The sequence below is a fragment of the Vulpes lagopus genome, chromosome 3 (genome assembly GCF_018345385.1).
Source record: "Vulpes lagopus strain Blue_001 chromosome 3, ASM1834538v1, whole genome shotgun sequence".
In the NCBI taxonomy this organism is placed as follows: Eukaryota; Metazoa; Chordata; class Mammalia; order Carnivora; family Canidae; genus Vulpes; species Vulpes lagopus.
Genome location: NC_054826.1, coordinates 98,215,616 through 98,234,316, shown reverse-complemented (window position 1 = coordinate 98,234,316; position 18,701 = coordinate 98,215,616). Strand labels below are relative to the sequence as shown.

At 44.9% G+C, this 18,701-nt stretch overlaps 1 protein-coding gene across 2 annotated transcripts in view; it reads right to left on the bottom strand.

Moving 5' to 3' along the window:
* Positions 1 to 7,826, bottom strand: part of LOC121487742 (ATP synthase subunit f, mitochondrial) — a 46,491-nt gene extending 38,665 nt beyond the window's left edge. The window contains exons 1-4 of one of the 2 annotated variants that reach the window (XM_041749721.1): positions 7,685 to 7,797; positions 3,104 to 3,211; positions 1,592 to 1,708; positions 693 to 839 (exon numbers count right to left, since the gene is read on the bottom strand). In XM_041749721.1, coding sequence (XP_041605655.1) covers positions 811 to 839; positions 1,592 to 1,708; positions 3,104 to 3,211; positions 7,685 to 7,697 — 267 coding nt within the window. In that variant the 5' untranslated portion in view covers positions 7,698 to 7,797 and the 3' untranslated portion in view covers positions 693 to 810. Of the gene's footprint in view, positions 1 to 692; positions 840 to 1,591; positions 1,709 to 3,103; positions 3,212 to 7,684 lie in introns of those variants that run through there. The other variant, XM_041749723.1, reaches the window with a different exon arrangement.
* Positions 7,827 to 18,701: the final 10,875 nt, after the last annotated feature.

The following is an 18,701-nucleotide window of genomic DNA, read 5'->3' as shown; positions in this document are numbered from 1 at the left end:
TAGTAAAGTCTGGAAGCTTGGCCTTTGTTTGGAACAGCCACGTGGCAGGTCTCACTTCATCTGAGATGTTGGATAATACCTTATTCAAGTTTGGATCTCCTAGGAGATAATTAGCCACGTACCTCACCCCGTATACTCCATGCAGCGTACATGCTTACTGCATACCCCTCAAGAAACCAGTTCTGGCCTTCATGTCGCTTTATTAGAAGACCTCTGATGAAGGGTTAAGGATGAGGGTGCCTGTTACCCAGGGCAGTTGTGAGCTCCTGTCAGGACCTGTGTTTTCCCTTGCTCCCCTGAATCCTCCCTTGGAACTTCCTACAGGTGAAGCTTTCTTTCCAGGAGGCCCACACTACTGCTGCCTGCGTATGCAGAAAGAGGGGAAGGGAAGGCATTCATAAGCACTCAGGGTATCAGTTTTGATGTGAAAGCATCAGCTGACAAAAATTCAAGTGCTTAGAATACTCAAGGTGCAAAGAGCAGGGAAACCCCTCCAGGCACTTAACAGGTATAACTAGATGGCACCCCACCTCCAGTGAGCTGGGACAGGGTCCTGAAGCTGTGTGGGCAGCCACTGGTTCAAAGCCCTGGGCCATCAACAAGAATCACCCTTTGGAAACTGTAGCGCCATCTCACTGCTGATGTAGAAGGAACTCCAAGAGGGCAGGGAAATGGCTATACCAGGGAAGCAGTTGAGTACAGTCAACTTTTATTGGATATTAATTGTGAATTAAGCAATGGAAGGATTCAAGGATGCCAGGCAAAAGTCATGGTCAGGAATGCCAAATGTGCTTCCACACTGGGCCCTCTTCAGTGGTACTTGCGTAGCCGTTCATGTTCTGAAGTTAGAAAGGTAATATGTTAAGTTTCTTAAAAGGTGTAGTGAGAGTACAAGAAAAGAGGGCAGCCACGGCCCAGGGCAGGGGGTGGAGGAGATAAAGGGCCTGGCAGGCTAAAAATCATATAAGGCCATCGTGAGAACTCCTTTCAGGAGATAACCCAGAACTGGCCTGCCAGCATCTCAGCAGAATCAGTAGATGTGGAGGTATAAAGGCGTCTCAGGAGCTACTCTGCTGCCTAGCCAGCCTCTTCCTTCCCAGAAAGAACATGCACTCAAAGTCCCCAAGAGGCTGGCCTTCAGACTGGTGGGAGCTGGACATGGTCAGAAACAGTCTGGGAAAAGCCAATGGCCGTGGATGCTGTGCCACCATCTCCCACCACACAAGTTCCTCTCTGGCCTGAGACCCAGGACAAGCTACCCTTTTGTAGAGCATCACAAAGACCAGACTGTACTCTCTTTGCACTGGCTGCTGGAAAGATGAAGCCAAAATTTTCCACCAACCCTCAGCAGAGCCTGCAGTACCTTACAGAATGCTTCCTAACCATCACCTTTATCCTGGCTTCACGTTATATTTTGTTTTCTCTTTGCCACAATTTTCTCGCTTAAAATAGCATCCTGTATACTATATTCTGACAAGTCCCTCCCAATTTTTAGCCATCAGTAAAATGATGGACATAGAAACATGACAGTGAACCAGTACCACCCTGCTACAAGAAACCCCAGATGGCAGGTGACCGGAGAGATACTCACTGAGCTCTTTGTAAGAACGACAGTAGTTGAAAAGCACATAAGCAGCCAGCACCATAGAAATCCCAGCAACGCCCCCTTTCTTCACATTGATATACTTGTTGTAATACCGGTAGTAACCTACAAATAGGAGAGGAGACTTTGCTATGAAAGCTTCACACAGTGCAAAGTCTGGCTTAAATTCAGGGGCCCAGTCCTGCTCTGGCTCTTGAAGCAGCTCATCCTAAATTCACTGGCTGATGAAGAAAAGCACAAATGCCCCATGGGTCTTGCCATGGGAGCCCAGGACAAGCCCCAGCTAGGCCCACCTTGATTCTGCCCCTACGCTTTGGCCTTCAGTTTAATAGAACTAGCTCAGCCTGTTAGACTTTGATCCTACCTCACTCTCCCCTCCAGCTCTAGGGATCCCTTTACCCTAATTCTGACCAAAAACCCAACCCCAACTAAGGCCCACTTTGCTATGGCCAGCTGGGTCTGCCTGTGAGGGAAGAAGGCTTTGTGCAATCATCTCTTTGCTGGGTACCCCAACAGTGAGGAAATAATTTCTGCCCTATTTGGGCCTTGGCTTGGTTGACAAAAAAGAATGAAATGATTCTAGAAGGTCCTAGTTTACAACAGTGAGGGAAGCTGTGAAGGAGCAATATAGGGAGCTGTGGGCATGAACAGGCCACTTTCATCTATGTGGAGCAGTCAGGGACTATTGTCACTAAGAAACATGTCAGAGTATTCTAATCCTAGCTAAGGAAAGGCCCAGGGCAGAAGGAAAACATGGCACACAAGACAGTTACAGTGTAGCAGGAACTGGAAAAAAAAAACAGAAGGGAGGGAGGCCATAGAGGAGGCCGGAGACTACACAGGCCCCTGTGCGTTGCTGTGGGTCTCTGATTCCTGGGAGGAGAACAGAGGTGCTACGGGACTGATGTGATTGTGCACAGTCCTGAAGGAGAGATCATCTCTAACGTCCATCCTGGAAGTTTTGCCTGGCAGGGGGATGAGCATTATATCACAGACCGACATTTGCTATACTTCAAACGCACTTTCTTCTTTAAAAAGTCTTACAAGGGACGCCTAGGTGGCTCAGCGGTTGAGTGTCTGCCCAGGGTGTGATCCTGGAATCCTGGGATCAAATCCCCACATTGGGCTCCCTGCATGGAGCCTGCTTCTCTCTCTGCCTATGTCTCTGTCTCTCTCATGAAAAAATAAATAAAATCTTAAAAAAAAAAGTCTTATGATGTAAAAACTTAAAATGCTCATAGATGTTTAAGACAAAGGCAATGGTACCCATTTCAAGCAACAGAAAACATGGTCTTGGCTGAACTATCTTAAAGCCAGCCTTTGGTAGGACCAATCACTCATCAAACACGGAGATTCGGGGGCTAACAATCTGTCCCTGTCTTTCTCTACATAATTTATTGGTCTGAGATGAAGCCTTTACTGCTCAAATTAATTCAGAGCAAAGAGAGACCTGAATACCCAAGCATTTGCTTTGGTTGACACAAGCCTGTAGACTCTGACCTCTTTGAAATGCTCCAGCAATGCCCTTAGGGGTGAAATCCCGCATCAGTATCCAGCCTGGCAGCTCTCCTAGTTTCACCTCCATGAGCTTCTTTTCCTTCACTGGTACTGAAAAGGAAGAGCAGAAAACACGCTGAAAAACCTCCAGTAAGACAAATAGCATCCTTTTGTGTCACTTACTTCAACCGTTCAATAAAGTCACCACAAAAAGTCTGCACACAAGTAATATTATGAATAAATATATCACACCAAATTTATTTTTTCAAGCCAGAGTGTATAGAAAGCAACAGCTTTATGAACGAACAAGATTTGAGTAACAGCTTACTGGAAGTAATTGTAAAAACTGAACCTAACGGCCGTGTGGAATTAAGTATCAAGCGGAGGGCAGAATAATTATTGCAAAACTACTATTTACTTGTATTAGCAGGTAGCTGATGCCTTTATTTTATGAGTGGGGAAGACTGACTCAGAGAAGTTGGGCAACTTGGCCAAGGTCACACAGCATGCGGGCAGGAGGCGGGGCGCAACCTGAGGTCTGGCTCCCATGCTCCTGAAGAGAATCTGAGGTCTACCTCAAGTATCCTACCTGGACCGCAAATGTTAAATGACTTAATATAAACCACTCCAAATGATCCAATGGGCCGCAGCTAATCTTCCAATGAGAGTCTGGGGACAGGGACGCCTGGGTGGCTCAATGGTTGAGTGTTTGCCTTCGGCTCAGGGCATGATCTTGGAGTTCTGGGAATAAGTCCCACATCGGGCTCCCTGTGAAGAGCCTGCTTCTCCCTCTGCCTAGGTCTCTGCCTTCTGTGTCTTTCATGAATAAATGAAATTATCTTAAAAAAAAAAGAGAGAGAGAGAGAGAGAGTTTGGGGATAGAACAAGAAGGGCTCCAGGTGAGGAGAGGTCAGATCTATGGGATTCCGTTCAGTGGTGGACTCTTGAACCTGGTCCTTACAAAGCCTTAGTCTTTAATTGGATCCCCAAAATGGAGAAGAAACCTTTGAGTAAATTTGGTCTGGCTCCTTCTGTGGTTGGTAATCTTTATGAAGGGACAGTGGTCTTTGGCTCCTTGCCCTGAAGAGAATACCTGCTCAGCAGCTCTTTAAAGTTGATCTCTATGGGGAGGATGAGAAAGGAGACAATTCTCTCCTTATGAGCATCTGAACATTCACAGTTCTACCCTGCTCTGGTCCTCCCCAGTCCCCTTCCTATTTTACTCTGAAGCCAAGATGATTACAATATAGCCTCAACTGGGAGCCCTTCTTGACTCAATGGCAGCTTCTAATCTGATACAGGTCATTTGGAGAACCAGACACTTGGCCCAGCTGGACACTATCAAGTGTCTGTCAAATGGAGGCTTAATACATAGCCTGAGTGTTATGGTTTAGACTGCTTGTCCCAAACAAACTGGTCCAAACCTTCCATCTAAACTCATCCAACAAGGGATCCCTGGGTGGCGCAGCGGTTTGGCGCCTGCCTTTGGCCCAGGGCGCGATCCTGGAGACCCGGGATCGAATCCCACGTCGGGCTCCCGGTGCATGGAGCCTGCTTCTCCCTCTGCCTGTGTCTCTGCCTCTCTCTCTCTCTATCATAAATAAATAAAAATTAAAAAAATAATAATAATAAACTCATCCAACAAATATGGAGCACTTACTTTATGTCAAGCAGCATGCTAGCACTGTGGATATGGCACTGGCTACAGACGAAAGCCTGGCTCTTAGAAACCGACATCCTATCACCAGACAATGATCTCATCTCACCAGGCTCCGTACTGCCGCCAGACCCCTTTCTGTTGCTTCACCTGAGGGCCTTCATGTGTGCTGCGCTCTTGGATCATCACACGGCCAGCTCAACTTAAATGTTATTCCCTAAAAGGCCTCCTTCCCTGCCCACCTTATCTCAAGGACTAGCACTACCTTCCCATATAACCTCTCAGCTCCAATCTGTCTGTAAAATGGCTTATTCCAAGAACTGAATGAGAATCTATATAAAACCATTTCAAACCTTACTCAGAACTGTAAATTGTTAATATTATTATTGTTGAAATGTCAGTAAGGTCTGTGTGAAACAAGACAGAGGCAAAGAAAGAAATGGCATACAAACCAAACTTTAGAACATTTTAAGCATACAAGACTTCAGGGATGAATCGCACCCTTTAGTTCTTTTACAAACAGGAAACTGTGATGTGATTAGTTTGGTAATATTTTTTAACATGAAACAGTCTCAAATGAATTTTGGGATATGTGCCAAATCTCTGTCAGAGTTTAGGGTCAGTGGTAGTAACACCAAACAATAAAGTCATTTGAGAAAGACCTGTACTTTTTTCTGTCACCCCATCCATTCTTTTCCTAGAAAAGTTTAACAAGTACACATTTTTCATGCCAGTTTTGTCTTCACTTGGCTCAGGAGCCCTCACTCCAAGAATGACTGTACCACATCTCTTCTTGAATAAGAATGTAGTCAACACCTCTGCTACACCTCTGCTACAGTCCCAAAGCCTTCTTGCATGCAGTGAGGAGTGTGAACGCATCATTCTAAAACCAACTGGCTTTAAATATGGCCACATGGGGGGCAGCGAGTGACTAATATATAAATGGAACTAGAATGGCAGACGTTGCTAACTGTTGACACTGGGTCATGAGTACTAAGTATTCATTACACTATTGTTTCCTTTGTCTTTGAATAATAAAAAAGTTTAAAAGTGCTTTTAATCATAGGATTGTGTTGGGGGAGATGTGCAAAAGAAACACAGTATCTTAAGTCAAAGTATTTTTCACTGGTAAAAGGTAACTGAAAACAAAACAAAATTGGGTCACTTCTGAGCCCACAAACTACGAAAACATACTCCGCATCCTCATGACCACATTCAGAGGCTGGCACAGTGCCCTGGCACATCACGGGAGAAAACAGCCAACAATTTAAAATTCATTTTTCCATATATTTATACACATAAAGAGGGTTTCCTTTTTTTTTTTTTTTTTAAGATTTTATTTATTTATTCCTGAGAGACACATAGAAAGGCATAGGCACAGGCAGAGGGAGAAGCAGGCTCCATGCAGGGAGCCCAACGTGGGATTCGATCCCAGGTCTCCAGGATTGCGCCCTGGGCCAAAGGCAGGCGCCAAACCGCTGCGCCACCCAGGGATCCCTCCCTTTTTTTTAACCATTCTCAGCTCACTGGCCAAAAACAGACCACAGGACATCTAGCCCACTGGCCACAGTTTGCTTACCCAATCTCATCTGCTGCTAACTCATATTCCCATCACTTTATTTGCTAGTGAATTAGTGGCTTTATGCTTTGGCAACAGACACCATCTAAAAGATGGTCAGTACTTAAGAGACTTGAACACAATCCCAACACCTAGAGTCATACTAAAAGGGCCAGATGTGACATGACCCTGCTCAGAGGTTATGGGGTGGAAGCTGGAATGACCAGCACTCAACAGAGGGCCAGGCAGTCTTTCCAGTACCCTATATGTACCCAGTTGTTTAATGCTTAGTCCACAGTACTCATCACTTCACTCTACTTAAAAGATGCCAAGTCTCAGTGGCTCCTTTTCACATGTCCTGTTTAAACAACATAACTACCGCTGATAAATAATCTCAAGCCTGATTTTACAGATGGGAAAAGCAGCATCATTCTCATCTTTTCTGATCCCCTCTTCATGTCTCCAGGCTGATATTAAGAATATAGAAGTTGGGTAAAACACGTAGGTTAATCAAAACTCTGCCTCAAGCAGGCCACACTCCATCTCTGATTGTTATTTTCATATTTAAAATGAGATCAATGTTCTAGACAGGGACTTACTGACAAGGCTACTGTGAGAGGATCTAGGGCTAAAATATGGTTTCCGTACTAAAACAAAAACAAAGACGAAAACCAACAAAAAATCAGTGTGCACAGTCTGGTAACTGTAGGTTTATACACGCATGTCACTGAAAACCCTGCAGATCATAATGCCATCCTTGTGATTAAAGCTCCGTTTGCCATGAGGCCCCAAACTCCTCTTTAGCAGCCCAGCTCAGCCCTCTCACTAGTTGTGACCTTGAGTAAGTCGCTCCACCTCCCTAAGCCTATTCAAAGGTATTCAACATATATGCGTCCAACCTTCCTTGGTATCAGGCACAGTCCTAGGCATTCGCTCCTCCTGGAGCTTAATTTGAGCTTCAGCTTTGGGAAGAAGGGAAGAAGCTGCGAGCAGGGTTCAAACACAAAGCGCCTAGGTGGCGGCGGGGTCAATATTGTTCAGCGAAGAGGAAGAGTGGCTGGAGGTGGTGCATTCCCAAGCTCGCAGACGCGTCCCTCGGCTGCCCTGACCCTCCCCACTGCAGCCAAGAGACGCAGGGCCTTGGGCAGGCGGACGGCGCGGCTGAGCGAGCGGAGAAGCGTCGGACGGTGCAGGACCCTGGGCAAAGGGCTGGGTGCGCCTCCGGTGAGGCCGCAGGGAAAGCCCTGAACGAAGGGAAGGCGGCTCCACAGCCCCCACTCCCTCCCTCCCAGCGCAGCCGTGAGCCCGGAACCTTGCATCACGGCTGCTGCCCTCAACCTTGCAACCTTAAACAAGTCCACCTACTCACCGGGCGAAGCCATCTTGGAGTCCTGGGTGTCCGCTCTGCCGGACCGCGCAAGGACTGCTGGGTAGGGAGCGACGCGCCGCTGCGCGGCGGCGCGGGAAGCAGAGATTCATGGGAAGCGGGTCGCAACCAGTACGAGTCTAGAACTGCAAGCGCACCCTAGGATGAAGGGCGAAGTCCCTGGAGGGCAAAGCCTCGGGATTCTGCAGTAGGGAGAGGAGGATGGGGGTGGGGGAATAGGAGAATGGGGGGGCGGGATGGTGATGGTAGAGCTCAGCCTGGCCTTCCCATCCTAGGAGGGAAGAGGCTGGCAGGGACCCAAAAATGGGAAATGAGAAAAGAGCATCCTGGCTTTCTGCCTTTGTCTCCTTAAAGTTGTTCTGGGAGGGGATCCCTGGGTGGCGCAGCGGTTTGGCGCCTGCCTTTGGCCCAGGGCGCGATCCTGGAGACCCGGGATCGAATCCCACGTCGGGCTCCCGGTGCATGGAGCCTGCTTCTCCCTCTGCCTGTGTCTCTGCCTCTCTCTCTCTCTCTCTCTCTCTGTGACTATCATAAATAAATGGATAAAAAAAATTAAAAAAAGAATTGTTCTGGGAACTTACAGAGGCATAGGATATATATCCCAGCCCTGGACTGGACTCTGAAGACGGAAAAAAAAAAAAAAAAGAAAAGAAAGGCAAGACGCTAGGGGTATACAGCTCTAACCCCTATTTCCTCCACTTTTCCAAGCACAGTGATGCTTCACCACCATTTTGGTTTTTTCTGAAAAGGCCACGATAACCATTCCTGGTTAATAAATTCTGACTTGGGCAAGATGCTTTGATTCCCTGAACTTCACTTCCTTCTCTAAAGTAGGGATGCAATGACAGCAGGCACCAGCAGACAGCCTCAGGGGAGCTGCCTGCCTCAGGGAACTTTAGGATTCCACTATTTTCTTCCCTATTCAAGGAGGAGCCTAAGTATGAAATAAACAAACAAATAAATAAGGATTTGTGGTTATGTGAAAAACCAGGAGTGCAAACAAAGCCTGGAGTCAGAATGCACAGATTTCCCCAAGACCCATGATTTCGAAGTCCTAGCCATTCATCCTCAGAAGAAAACAGGGACAAGGAAGGGGTGAACCCCAGGATCTTGCTGTCTTTAGTGCAATGCATAAACCCCCTGGGCAAGAGGCTCAGTGCCAGAGGGTTGTAATCTACTCCCTTCATAGATCCATCAAGAAAACACATTCCTCAATGGAGCAGAGATCCATTTTCTTGACATTTGTCTCCTCATAGAAGTTTAATTCATTTGAAATACCTTTTCTTTCCTTTCTATTCTTAGAACAAAGACAAAAGTCCAGTGCTTTTCAAGGTGACTTTGGACACCATGCTCATGTGTTGCTGGAAAATTTCTTCTCAAGTCCTGATAAGTTTTTTTTTTTTTTTTTTTTTTTTTATTTATGATAGTCACAGAGAGAGGCAGAGACACAGGCGGAGGGAGAAGCAGGCTCCATGCACCGGGAGCCCGACGTGGGATTCGATCCCGGGTCTCCAGGATCGCGCCCTGGGCCAAAGGCAGGTGCCAAACCGCTGCGCCACCCAGGGATCCCAAGTCCTGATAAGTTCAACAAGTTGTCACCAGCAATGCATGGGAGTGTGGAAGTAGGAGGTATCATACCCATTAACATTTATTTATTTATTTATTTATTTATTTATTTTTATTTATTTATTTATTTATTTATTTATTTACTTACTTATTTATTTATTTTGGAGAGAGAGATTCTTAAGCATGCCCAGTGTGGACCTCAATCTCACAACCCTGAGATCATGACCTGACCTGAAATCAAGAGTCAGACACTTAACCAACTGAGCCACCCAGGCGCCACTCATTAAGACTTGTTTTAAAGGGATTTGCATTTCTGGAGTGACATTGGGATATGATTTACAGAGGGGATGGGGCAGTTCTCTGTTAGACAAAAAGCTGTGACCATTCCAGGTTTGGCAACCTTGAACGATCTTTCTTCTCACCACAGAAATAATAGGGGTGCTTCTTGCCAGGAAAAACTGCCCCATAACAGGGAACTCCTTACAAGTTAACAAAGGCCATTGTGATCATTGTCTCATCCTAGGTGGTGCTGGGGGTGGGAGTCAGGGAGGGATCATTACCTTCACTTATCAAACAAGATTCCTTGTGATACTTTTTTTTATTGCCAAGTACACTGTGGTAGTTAATATCCATCAGTGGTCAGCTTACTTTTCTGCCTCTTCCACTATAAATTGAGCTCCTTAAAATAAAGCTCTGTTTCTGAACTCAAAGTCTGGCTGTCTCATTCAAGATGTTCAATTGGTGTTTGTTAAATTGTTGTACGAGGAACAGAACAATAAATGAAAGAATCACAGAGATAGCAATTGAAGAAGTCCCTATGTTCAGTATGTCAGAAATGCAAGGAGCACCTCATCATGGCATCTTAGCACACCAAAGGGAAATAAGGCCCCAAGTGCATTTCTAGTATAATAAGGAAAAGGTCTAAAAATATATAAATATAAATATATATAAATATATATATATATATCATAGAGTGAGGGAGAAGCAAAGTTCTAATGGCAAAGAAGCATTAAGGGTTAGTGCAGAGAGGACACACCTGATACACAGGTGGTGAGGTGAGAGGAGTTGAAAAGTGAAAAAATCCTGGAGGATCTGATTTATATGCAATTAAAGGGAAATAGTACAGAAGGATGGTGACAAGGGAGAGAGCAGATTAAAAGAACACAAGAAAACAAATAAGTTAATTTTATTTATTTTTTATTTTTATTTTCTTTAAGTAGGCTCCATGCTCACTGTGGAACAGGGCTTAAACCTATGACCCTGAGATCAAGAGCCAGACACAACTGACTGAGCCACCCAGGTGCCCTTCTTTTAAAAAGTACAAAGATTATTTTTTTTTAATTAAAAAAGTACAAAGATTAGAAATGAAATTTATACCACAGATCATGAAAACAAAATGAGAGATGAGGGAATGTAAAAATAAATTGTAAAAGGTGGTTGAAAATTTTTAAAATGGTAATCAACAAAAATATAGCACATTTGAAGAGAATTCAAGAGACAGTGTTGTAGACAATATTGAAAACATCTGAAAAGCAAGGAAAATGGTACAAAATATCAAATTGTTATTTTTTATTTTAAAGATTTTATTTATTTGACAGAACACAAGCAGGGAGAGCAGCAGGCAGTGAGAGAGGGAGAAGCAGGCTCCCAGCTGAGCAGGGAGCCCAATGTGGGGCTTGATCATGTCCTGGGATCATGATCTGAGCCGAAGGCAGACACTCAACCAGCTGAACCACCCAGCTGCTCCTAAATTATCAAATTATTAAATGATGAAGAGATCAATGAAAGGTAATGGAAAGGAAGGTGTGAATGTGTGTAAAAATAGAGAAATACACAATCTTAGATTGCAAAATAATAATAAACAGGACTGTCTTTGAGTGGTTCTAACAAATTACCATAGACTGGATTGCTTAAACAGAAACTTATTTCTCATAGTTCTGGAGATCGAAAGTTCAAGATCAAGGTGCCTGCAGATTTGACTCTTGGTGAGGGTTCTTTTCCTAGTTTGCAGATGGCTGCCTTCTCATTGTATCCTCACATGGCAGAGAGCCTTTTTTGTGTCTTTTACAAAGGTGCTAATTCCATCATGAGGACTCCACCCTCATGACTTAATTACCTCCCAAAGACCCCTCCTCCCAATGCCATCGCATTGAGGAGTAGGGGTTCAACATGTGAATTTTTTTTTAAAGACTTTATTTAGGGATCCCTGGGTGGCGCAGCAGTTTAGCGCCTGCCTTTGGCCCAGGGCGCCATCCTGGAGACCTGGGATTGAATCCCACGTCGGGCTCCCAGTGCATGGAGCCTGCTTGTGTCTCTGCCTCTCTCTCTCTGTGTGTGACTATCATAAATAAATAAATAAAAATAAAGACTTTATTCATGAAAGACACACAGAGAAAGAGGCAGAGACACAGGCAGAGGGAGAAGCATGCTCTATGCAGGGAGCATGACGTGGGACTTGATCCTGGGTCTCCAGGAACATACCCCAGGCTGAAGGCGGTGCCCAACCGCTGGGCCATCGGGGCTGCCCAACATGTGAATTTTTTAAAGATATATTTATTTCTAGAAAGAAAGAGAGCATGGGGTGAGAAGGGGGTCAAGGGAGAGGGAAAGAGCCTTAAGCAAACTCTGTGCTGAGTGCTGATTGTGGAGCCCCACACGGGGCTGGATCTCACAACCCTAAGATCATGACCTGAATCAAAACAAAGAGTTGGTGCTTAGCTGACTGAGCCACCCAGGTGTCCCATATTTTTTTAAAGATGTATTTGTTTATTTGAATATGTTTTTAAAGATTTTGTTTATTTACTCATAAGAGAGAGAGAGAGAGAGAGAGAGAGAGAGAGAGAGGCAGAGGGAGAAGTAGGCTCCACACAGGGAGCTGGATGTGAGACCTGATCCCGGGACTCCAGGATCACACCCTGAGCCGAAGGCGGGCGCTAAACCGCTGAGCCACCCAGAGATTCCTATTGGTTTATTTGATTTTTATTATTATTATTATTCACAAGAGACACAGAGAGAGAGAGAGGCAGAGACACAGGCAGAGGGAGAAGCAGGCTTCACGCAGGGAGCCCCATATGGGACTCCATCCCAGGTCCCCAGGATTACGCCCTGGGCTGAAGGTGGCGCTAAACCGCTGAGGCACCCTGGCTGCCCCCCTATTTGTTTATTTGAGAGAGAGAGAGCATGTATCAGAGTGTGGGGGAAGGGGCAGAGGGAGAGAATCTTCAAGCAGACTGCCCCCTGCGTTAAGAGCCCAATGATGTGCTTGATCTCATGACCCTGAGATCATGACCTGAGCTGAAACCAAGAGTGGGGTGTTCAACAACTGAGCTACCCAGGCACCCCTCAACATAGGAATTTTTAGAAGACACAAACATGGGGACGCCTGGGTGGTTCAGCAGTTAAGCATCTGACTTTGGTTCAGGTCATGATCCTGGGGTCCTGGGATCGAGTCCTGCATTGGGCTCCCTGAAGGGATCCTGCTTCTCCCTCTGCCTATGTCTCTGCCTCTCTCTGTGTGTCTCTCATGAATCAATAAATAAAATCTTAAAAAAAAAAAAAGAAGACACAAACATATAGTCCATAACAGGAACCTAAAGAAGAGATGTAAATAGAATTAAATGATAATTCTCCAGAAGAATCTGTCCCTGTTACTCTCAGCACATGGGCAGAGGGGACTCATGTGAGCTGTCTGCCAGCCCCAGCATGTTGGTGATTGCAATAGACAGGCTGCGTTGGGTGGGGGGGATGACTGGATCTAAGGGACCTGGTGAAGTGATTTCATTTTATACCGGAATGTGATTGTCATGTTCCCACAAGGGCTCTGACAATTTCCAGGGTAGGAATTACTGAAAAAGAGTTTCAAAAATATCAAAGAGTATACTTTCTCAGGGAATTAGTACTGAGAAATCTATTGGGATGTTTTCCAGATGTGACGTTTGTATTAATGAAACCCTGCATGTGAGTCAGAGTTGGGGTTGGGTACTGTAAACTTTAATTCCTTACTGCGGAAGCAAGAATTATATAATAATTGAGAGAATTAAGATACTGGCATAATATCTTCGATGGATCACAATGCAATATTTAAAGTAGTGACTGAGGGGCGCCCGGGGGGCTCAGTTGGTTGGGCATCTGCCTTGGTTCAGGTCACCGTCCCAGGGTCCTGGGATTGAGCCCCACATTGGGCTCCCTGCTTGGCAGAGGTCTGCTTCTCCCTCTCCTTCTGCCCACCCTCCTCCTCCTGCTGGTACTTTCTCTCTCACACATACTCTCTCAAATAAGTGAATAAAATCTTTAAAAAAATAAAAATAAGATAGTGATTGAAAGGATTAGGCAAAAATGGAAGCTATATTACTTAAGTAAAATTGATTCTGAAATGGTATGTATGTATGTATGTATGTATTTATTTATTTATTCTACACCCAACATGGGGCTTGAACTCACAGCCTGAGCTCAAGAGTCACATGCTCTACTGACTGAACCAGCCCGGTGACTCAATATGGTATATATGATTTCTAAATAATTATTTAAAGACAAAATGCTTACAAGTGGATAATATCAGAGGGGAATGTTAAAATATCCTTATTAAATGATGGCCTTTGGTGTTTTGTTCGTATAAAATTTTCTTTTAGTAAGGTTGTATTTTTAGTATCCCCTACAGTTCTGTATAAACTATGGGCTCCCCACAAAGCTGATAATGTATGGCTCTGACCCCAGCCTGCATATCACAGGTTTGAGAACTGAACTAGAGTAAATAATTACCCAGGTGCCAGACTGACCTGTCTGATGCACATGCAGGACACATCCAAATAACACTGCAAAACACCATTCATGATAAAATCCAACACCCATTCATGATAAAAACTCTCAGCAAACTAGGAACAGAGTGGAACTTTCTCAATTTGATAAAGACTATATATTAAAAACCTCTAACCAACATCATACTCAATGAAGAGAAACTAGAACCTTCCCCACTAAGATCGGGAACAAGGTAAGGATGTCCCCTCTTACCACCCCTTTTCAGCATGGCACCAGAAGTCCTTGCTTATGGCATAAGGCAAGGTATACAAATTTGGAAGAAAGATGTAAAACTGTCATTATTTGCAGACGGCATGATCGTCTATGTAGAAAATCGGAAAGAATCAACAGAACTCCTAGAACTAGTAAGTGATTAACAGCAAGGTTGCCGGTACAAGATTGACATACAAAATCAACTACTTTCCTATATACCAAGAATGAACAAATAGAACTTGAAATTAAAGATACAATACCAGGGAAGCCTGGGTGGCTCAGTGGTTGAGTGCCTGCCTTTGGCTCAGGGCGTGATCCTGGGGTCCCAGGATGGAGTCCCACATTGGGCTCCCTGCATGGCACCTGCTTCTCTCTTTGCCTGTGTCTCTGCCTCTCTCTCTCTCATGAATAAATAAATAAAATAAAATAAACAAAAAATAAAAACAATGCCATTTACATCAGCACCAAAAACTATGAAATACCTAGGTATGCAATTAGCAAAATATGTACAAGATCTATATGAGGAAAAATATAAAACTTGGATGAACAAAATCCAAGAACTAAATAAATGGAGAGGTATTTCATGATCATGGAGAGGAAGAAAATATTGTCAAGATGTCAGTTCTTCCCAACTTGATCTATAGATTCAATCCCAATCAAATCTCAGCAAGTTATTTTGTAGATATGGAAAAACTGATTCTACAGGATGACTAGGAAGGAAATTAGGTAACACAGTCATGCCCCTTGATGCTTATCCAAAGGACATGAAAACTTATATCCACACAAAAACCTGCATATGAATATTTATAGCAGCTTTATTCATAATTGCCCAAACTTGGAAGCAACCAAGATGTCCTTAAAGTAGGTGAATAGGTACTTCAAATAGTCCATGCAGACAATGGAATAGTATTGCCCACTAAAAAGAAATGAGCTTTCAAGCCATAAAAAGACATGGAGGAAACTTAAATGCATGTTACTACGTGAAAGAAGCCAATGTGGAAAGGCTTCCTACTCTGATTCCAACCATATGACATTCTGAGAAAGGCAACACTATGGAAACAGTCAAAGGACAGTGGTTGTCAGAGATGGAGGCAGGGAGAGATGAAAACGAAGAGCACAGATGGTTTTAAGGACATTGAGAATACTCTGAATGATATAATAATGGATGCCAGAGGTGCTTGGGTGGCTCAGTAGGTTAAGTGTCTGCTTTTGACTCAGGTCATGATCCCAGAGTCCTGGGATCAACTCTGGAGTTGCAGCTCCCCGCTCAGTGGGGAGCCTGCTTCTCCCTCTCCCTGTACCCCTCCCCCCAGCTGGTGCTCTCCCTCTCTCTCTCAAATAAATAAATAAATAAATTTTTTAAAATAATGGATATATGTGTGTATATATATATATATATATATACATTTGTCCAAACCTACAGAATATACACCAAGGGTTAGTTCTATGGTAAGCTATGGACTTTAGATAACTATGATGTGTCAATGTAGGCTTATCCTTAGCAAAAAAAATTATCATTCCAGTGAGTGATTTTGATAATGAGGAAGGCTACAGAGGTATGGAGACAAGTGGTATATGGGAAGTCTCTGCACCTCTTTCTAAATTTTGTTGTAAATCCAAAACTGCACTAAAAAATGATTTTAAAAAATTCATCAAGTACCAACCACAGGTTACTGGTGGTATTTTTCCAGAAAGAACTTGAGCTGCAAGGTAGTAGCCCTGGTTTTCTTACCGAGTTACCTGCCTGGGTTTTGTAGGAAAGCTCTGTTTTCTGTTTTTTTATTCCTCTAGTTCTTGAATGTTTCTTTATACATCATCTCCTTTAATTGTCTTTGCTCATTTTCCTCCCATTCTTTATTATCCAGAATAATGTTTCTTTAAAGATTTTTTTCTTTTTTGATTTCCATTAATATTCTGACAATATTGTAAGAACTTTTTGCCTGTTAATAGAGGTATTTTGAACAACTAACTGCTGGCTCCCATGTCCAATTGTTATCTTTTTTTATGGATAAGAAAGTTCCTAATATCCTGCGCATTCCACCCCTTTAATACCTGAGACTCTTCTGAGCTATATACTCTGAAGTCCTCATGATTCTTAGTCCACATTGGGTCAAAAAGGCTGCCTCTCTGCACCTGTCAAAACTATCTCTAGAAATTCTTGGGACCTAGTTTCTCATTCTCTGGTCTAGTCTTGCTCTGCAGAGCATGACCTTCATTTACTTCAGTCTGTTATCTATAATACTAGATGGCTTTTTCTGATATGGAACAATATAATTTACTTAATATAAAAATGATTGCATGAAACAAAACACATTCACAAAAGCTATAAAAACAAAGAATATGGTTGTCAATCCTGAATGGCTTTTGAGCTGTTTTTTGTTCATTTCATCTCAAACACAGGGTATTCCCCAGTGGTTTAGAGGTTGGCATTGGGACTCTTTCCTCTCCTGAAATTGGGACTGTCCCTTACCTGCAAGGCTTCACACAGAGACACTGACACACCCAATTTCTCATCTCTATAGCGGTGACTCTCACTCCCAGGACTCAGGAAATCAGAACTCAACAGCTCCCCGGTGGCTCCAGATGGATGGCCACAGTGGACCAGAGCTGCAGGTGTTAGCAGGGCTGCTGGGCAGCCTGGAACTGAGGGCTGGATTCCAGAGACACAAGTGCGGGGCACAGCAGCCCCAGCCCTGGGCAGAGATGGGGAACATGGTGTCAGAGGGGCCAGTGGGTGTGGGAAATGCAAAACCTGAGTCTGTGCCTGTGAAAAGGACTACAGGCTAGGATAGGCCTCTGGAAGGAAGGGACCAGCAGAAGGCCCAGAGCTGGAGACCCCTCTCTCTGAGCCTGGACCCTCTCTGGCCTGCCACCTGGGCTTTTATAGTTGCTTTTCATAAATCTGGCCAGTCAGCGGTTGAGGCTCTGGGAGCATCACAAAGGGACCTTTTGGGGCACCTGGGTGGCTCAGCGGTTGAATGTCTGCCTTTGGCTCAGGTTGAGATCCTGAGATTCCAGGTCCTGGAATCCAGCCTCACATTGGGCTCCCTGCAGGGATCCTGCTTCTTTCTCCCTCTGCCTATGCCTCTGCCTCTCTCTGTGTGTGTCTCATGAATAAATAAATAAAATCTTTTTTTTATTAATAAAAAAAAAATGCCTCCTGTGCCCTCCGCTTTCCGGGGAGGTCAGGGCTCAAGGTCAAGCCTGGAGTTAACTCAAGTGGAAGACCTTCCAGCAAGGGCTGGGGACCGCATCCTCTCTCTTGGTTCCAGGACTCGCACCCAGCCGCTTTAGGAGTCCCGCCCACGCGGAGCAGGTGGTTTCCATGGTGATAGTAAATAAGCCTCAGACCCAGAAGGGAGCCCACGTCGGGATGAGGCTTTTGCCTTGGCGGCTTAGGGTTCAGGACGCCCCGACCTGGGCTCTGTGCGGAGGGGCTACAGTCCTCAGGAAGGGGCAATAGCTCTCGGGAGAACCAGGAACCAGGCTCCCAGGGACGCAGATGCAGCCCACATGTGCACGTGGCCCCACCCTGCAGAGCTGGGGAGTGGGCGGGGTGAGGGTGCCAGAGCGCATGCCAAGCAAGACCTCCTGGTCACAGCGCTGTCCTAGATGGGAGCAGTGGCCTGCACAGGAAAACTCTCAACCCCCGGACAAGTAATGTGAGCAGCAGCTGAGAAGGGAAAGAGGAACATGGAAGAAATAAATGAAAGCTATTGGATGGGAACACACACATGCACAGAATCATTTATAGGCACAGATACATACAAAACTTTCTCTCTGGAGCCCAAGGAATAAATAACCCTGGAACAGGAACCCAGCACTGTGTTTGTTCCAAGAACCATTTCTGTCCAAAAGCAGGTGAGATGGAGCAAATCAGAGGAGTATTCCCAGGAGGCCACCATACAAGTGACCTTCTTATCCAGGCATTCTGCCCCTTGACCATAATGTGTTCTTTGGTGCTGGACACTGGGGGGAAGGAGTGTGTAGGATCCCATCTGGAGCCTGCACAAGGGATGACTCTAAGGTCTCCTAGAGTCTACACTGGAATTGGAGAGAACAGAGGGTGGAGGGGACACCCTATCTTCACTCCACCCATTATGTTTAATTCACTGGGATGGTTCCTGCTCCCACATAGTGTCCAGCCGACCGTGAATTCCAGACAATGGAGTTAATCTCTTCAAGCGAACACTTGGGGAAAACGAAGGGCCATGCCAAGTTCCTCCTGGGAGTCAGAAATGTGCTCTGGTTCCCCTCTCAGACCTGCTCAGAGCCTAAGCCCAAGCCAAGAGTGAAAGATAAAATCAGTCCCCTTTCTCCATCCCTAGAGCTTGGATGCTGCTCTCTATGATATAAAATGGATACAGGGAACCCAAGGAGATGGAGTAAGAATGTCCCAACAGTCCCAGATGCCTCTGAGCCATGA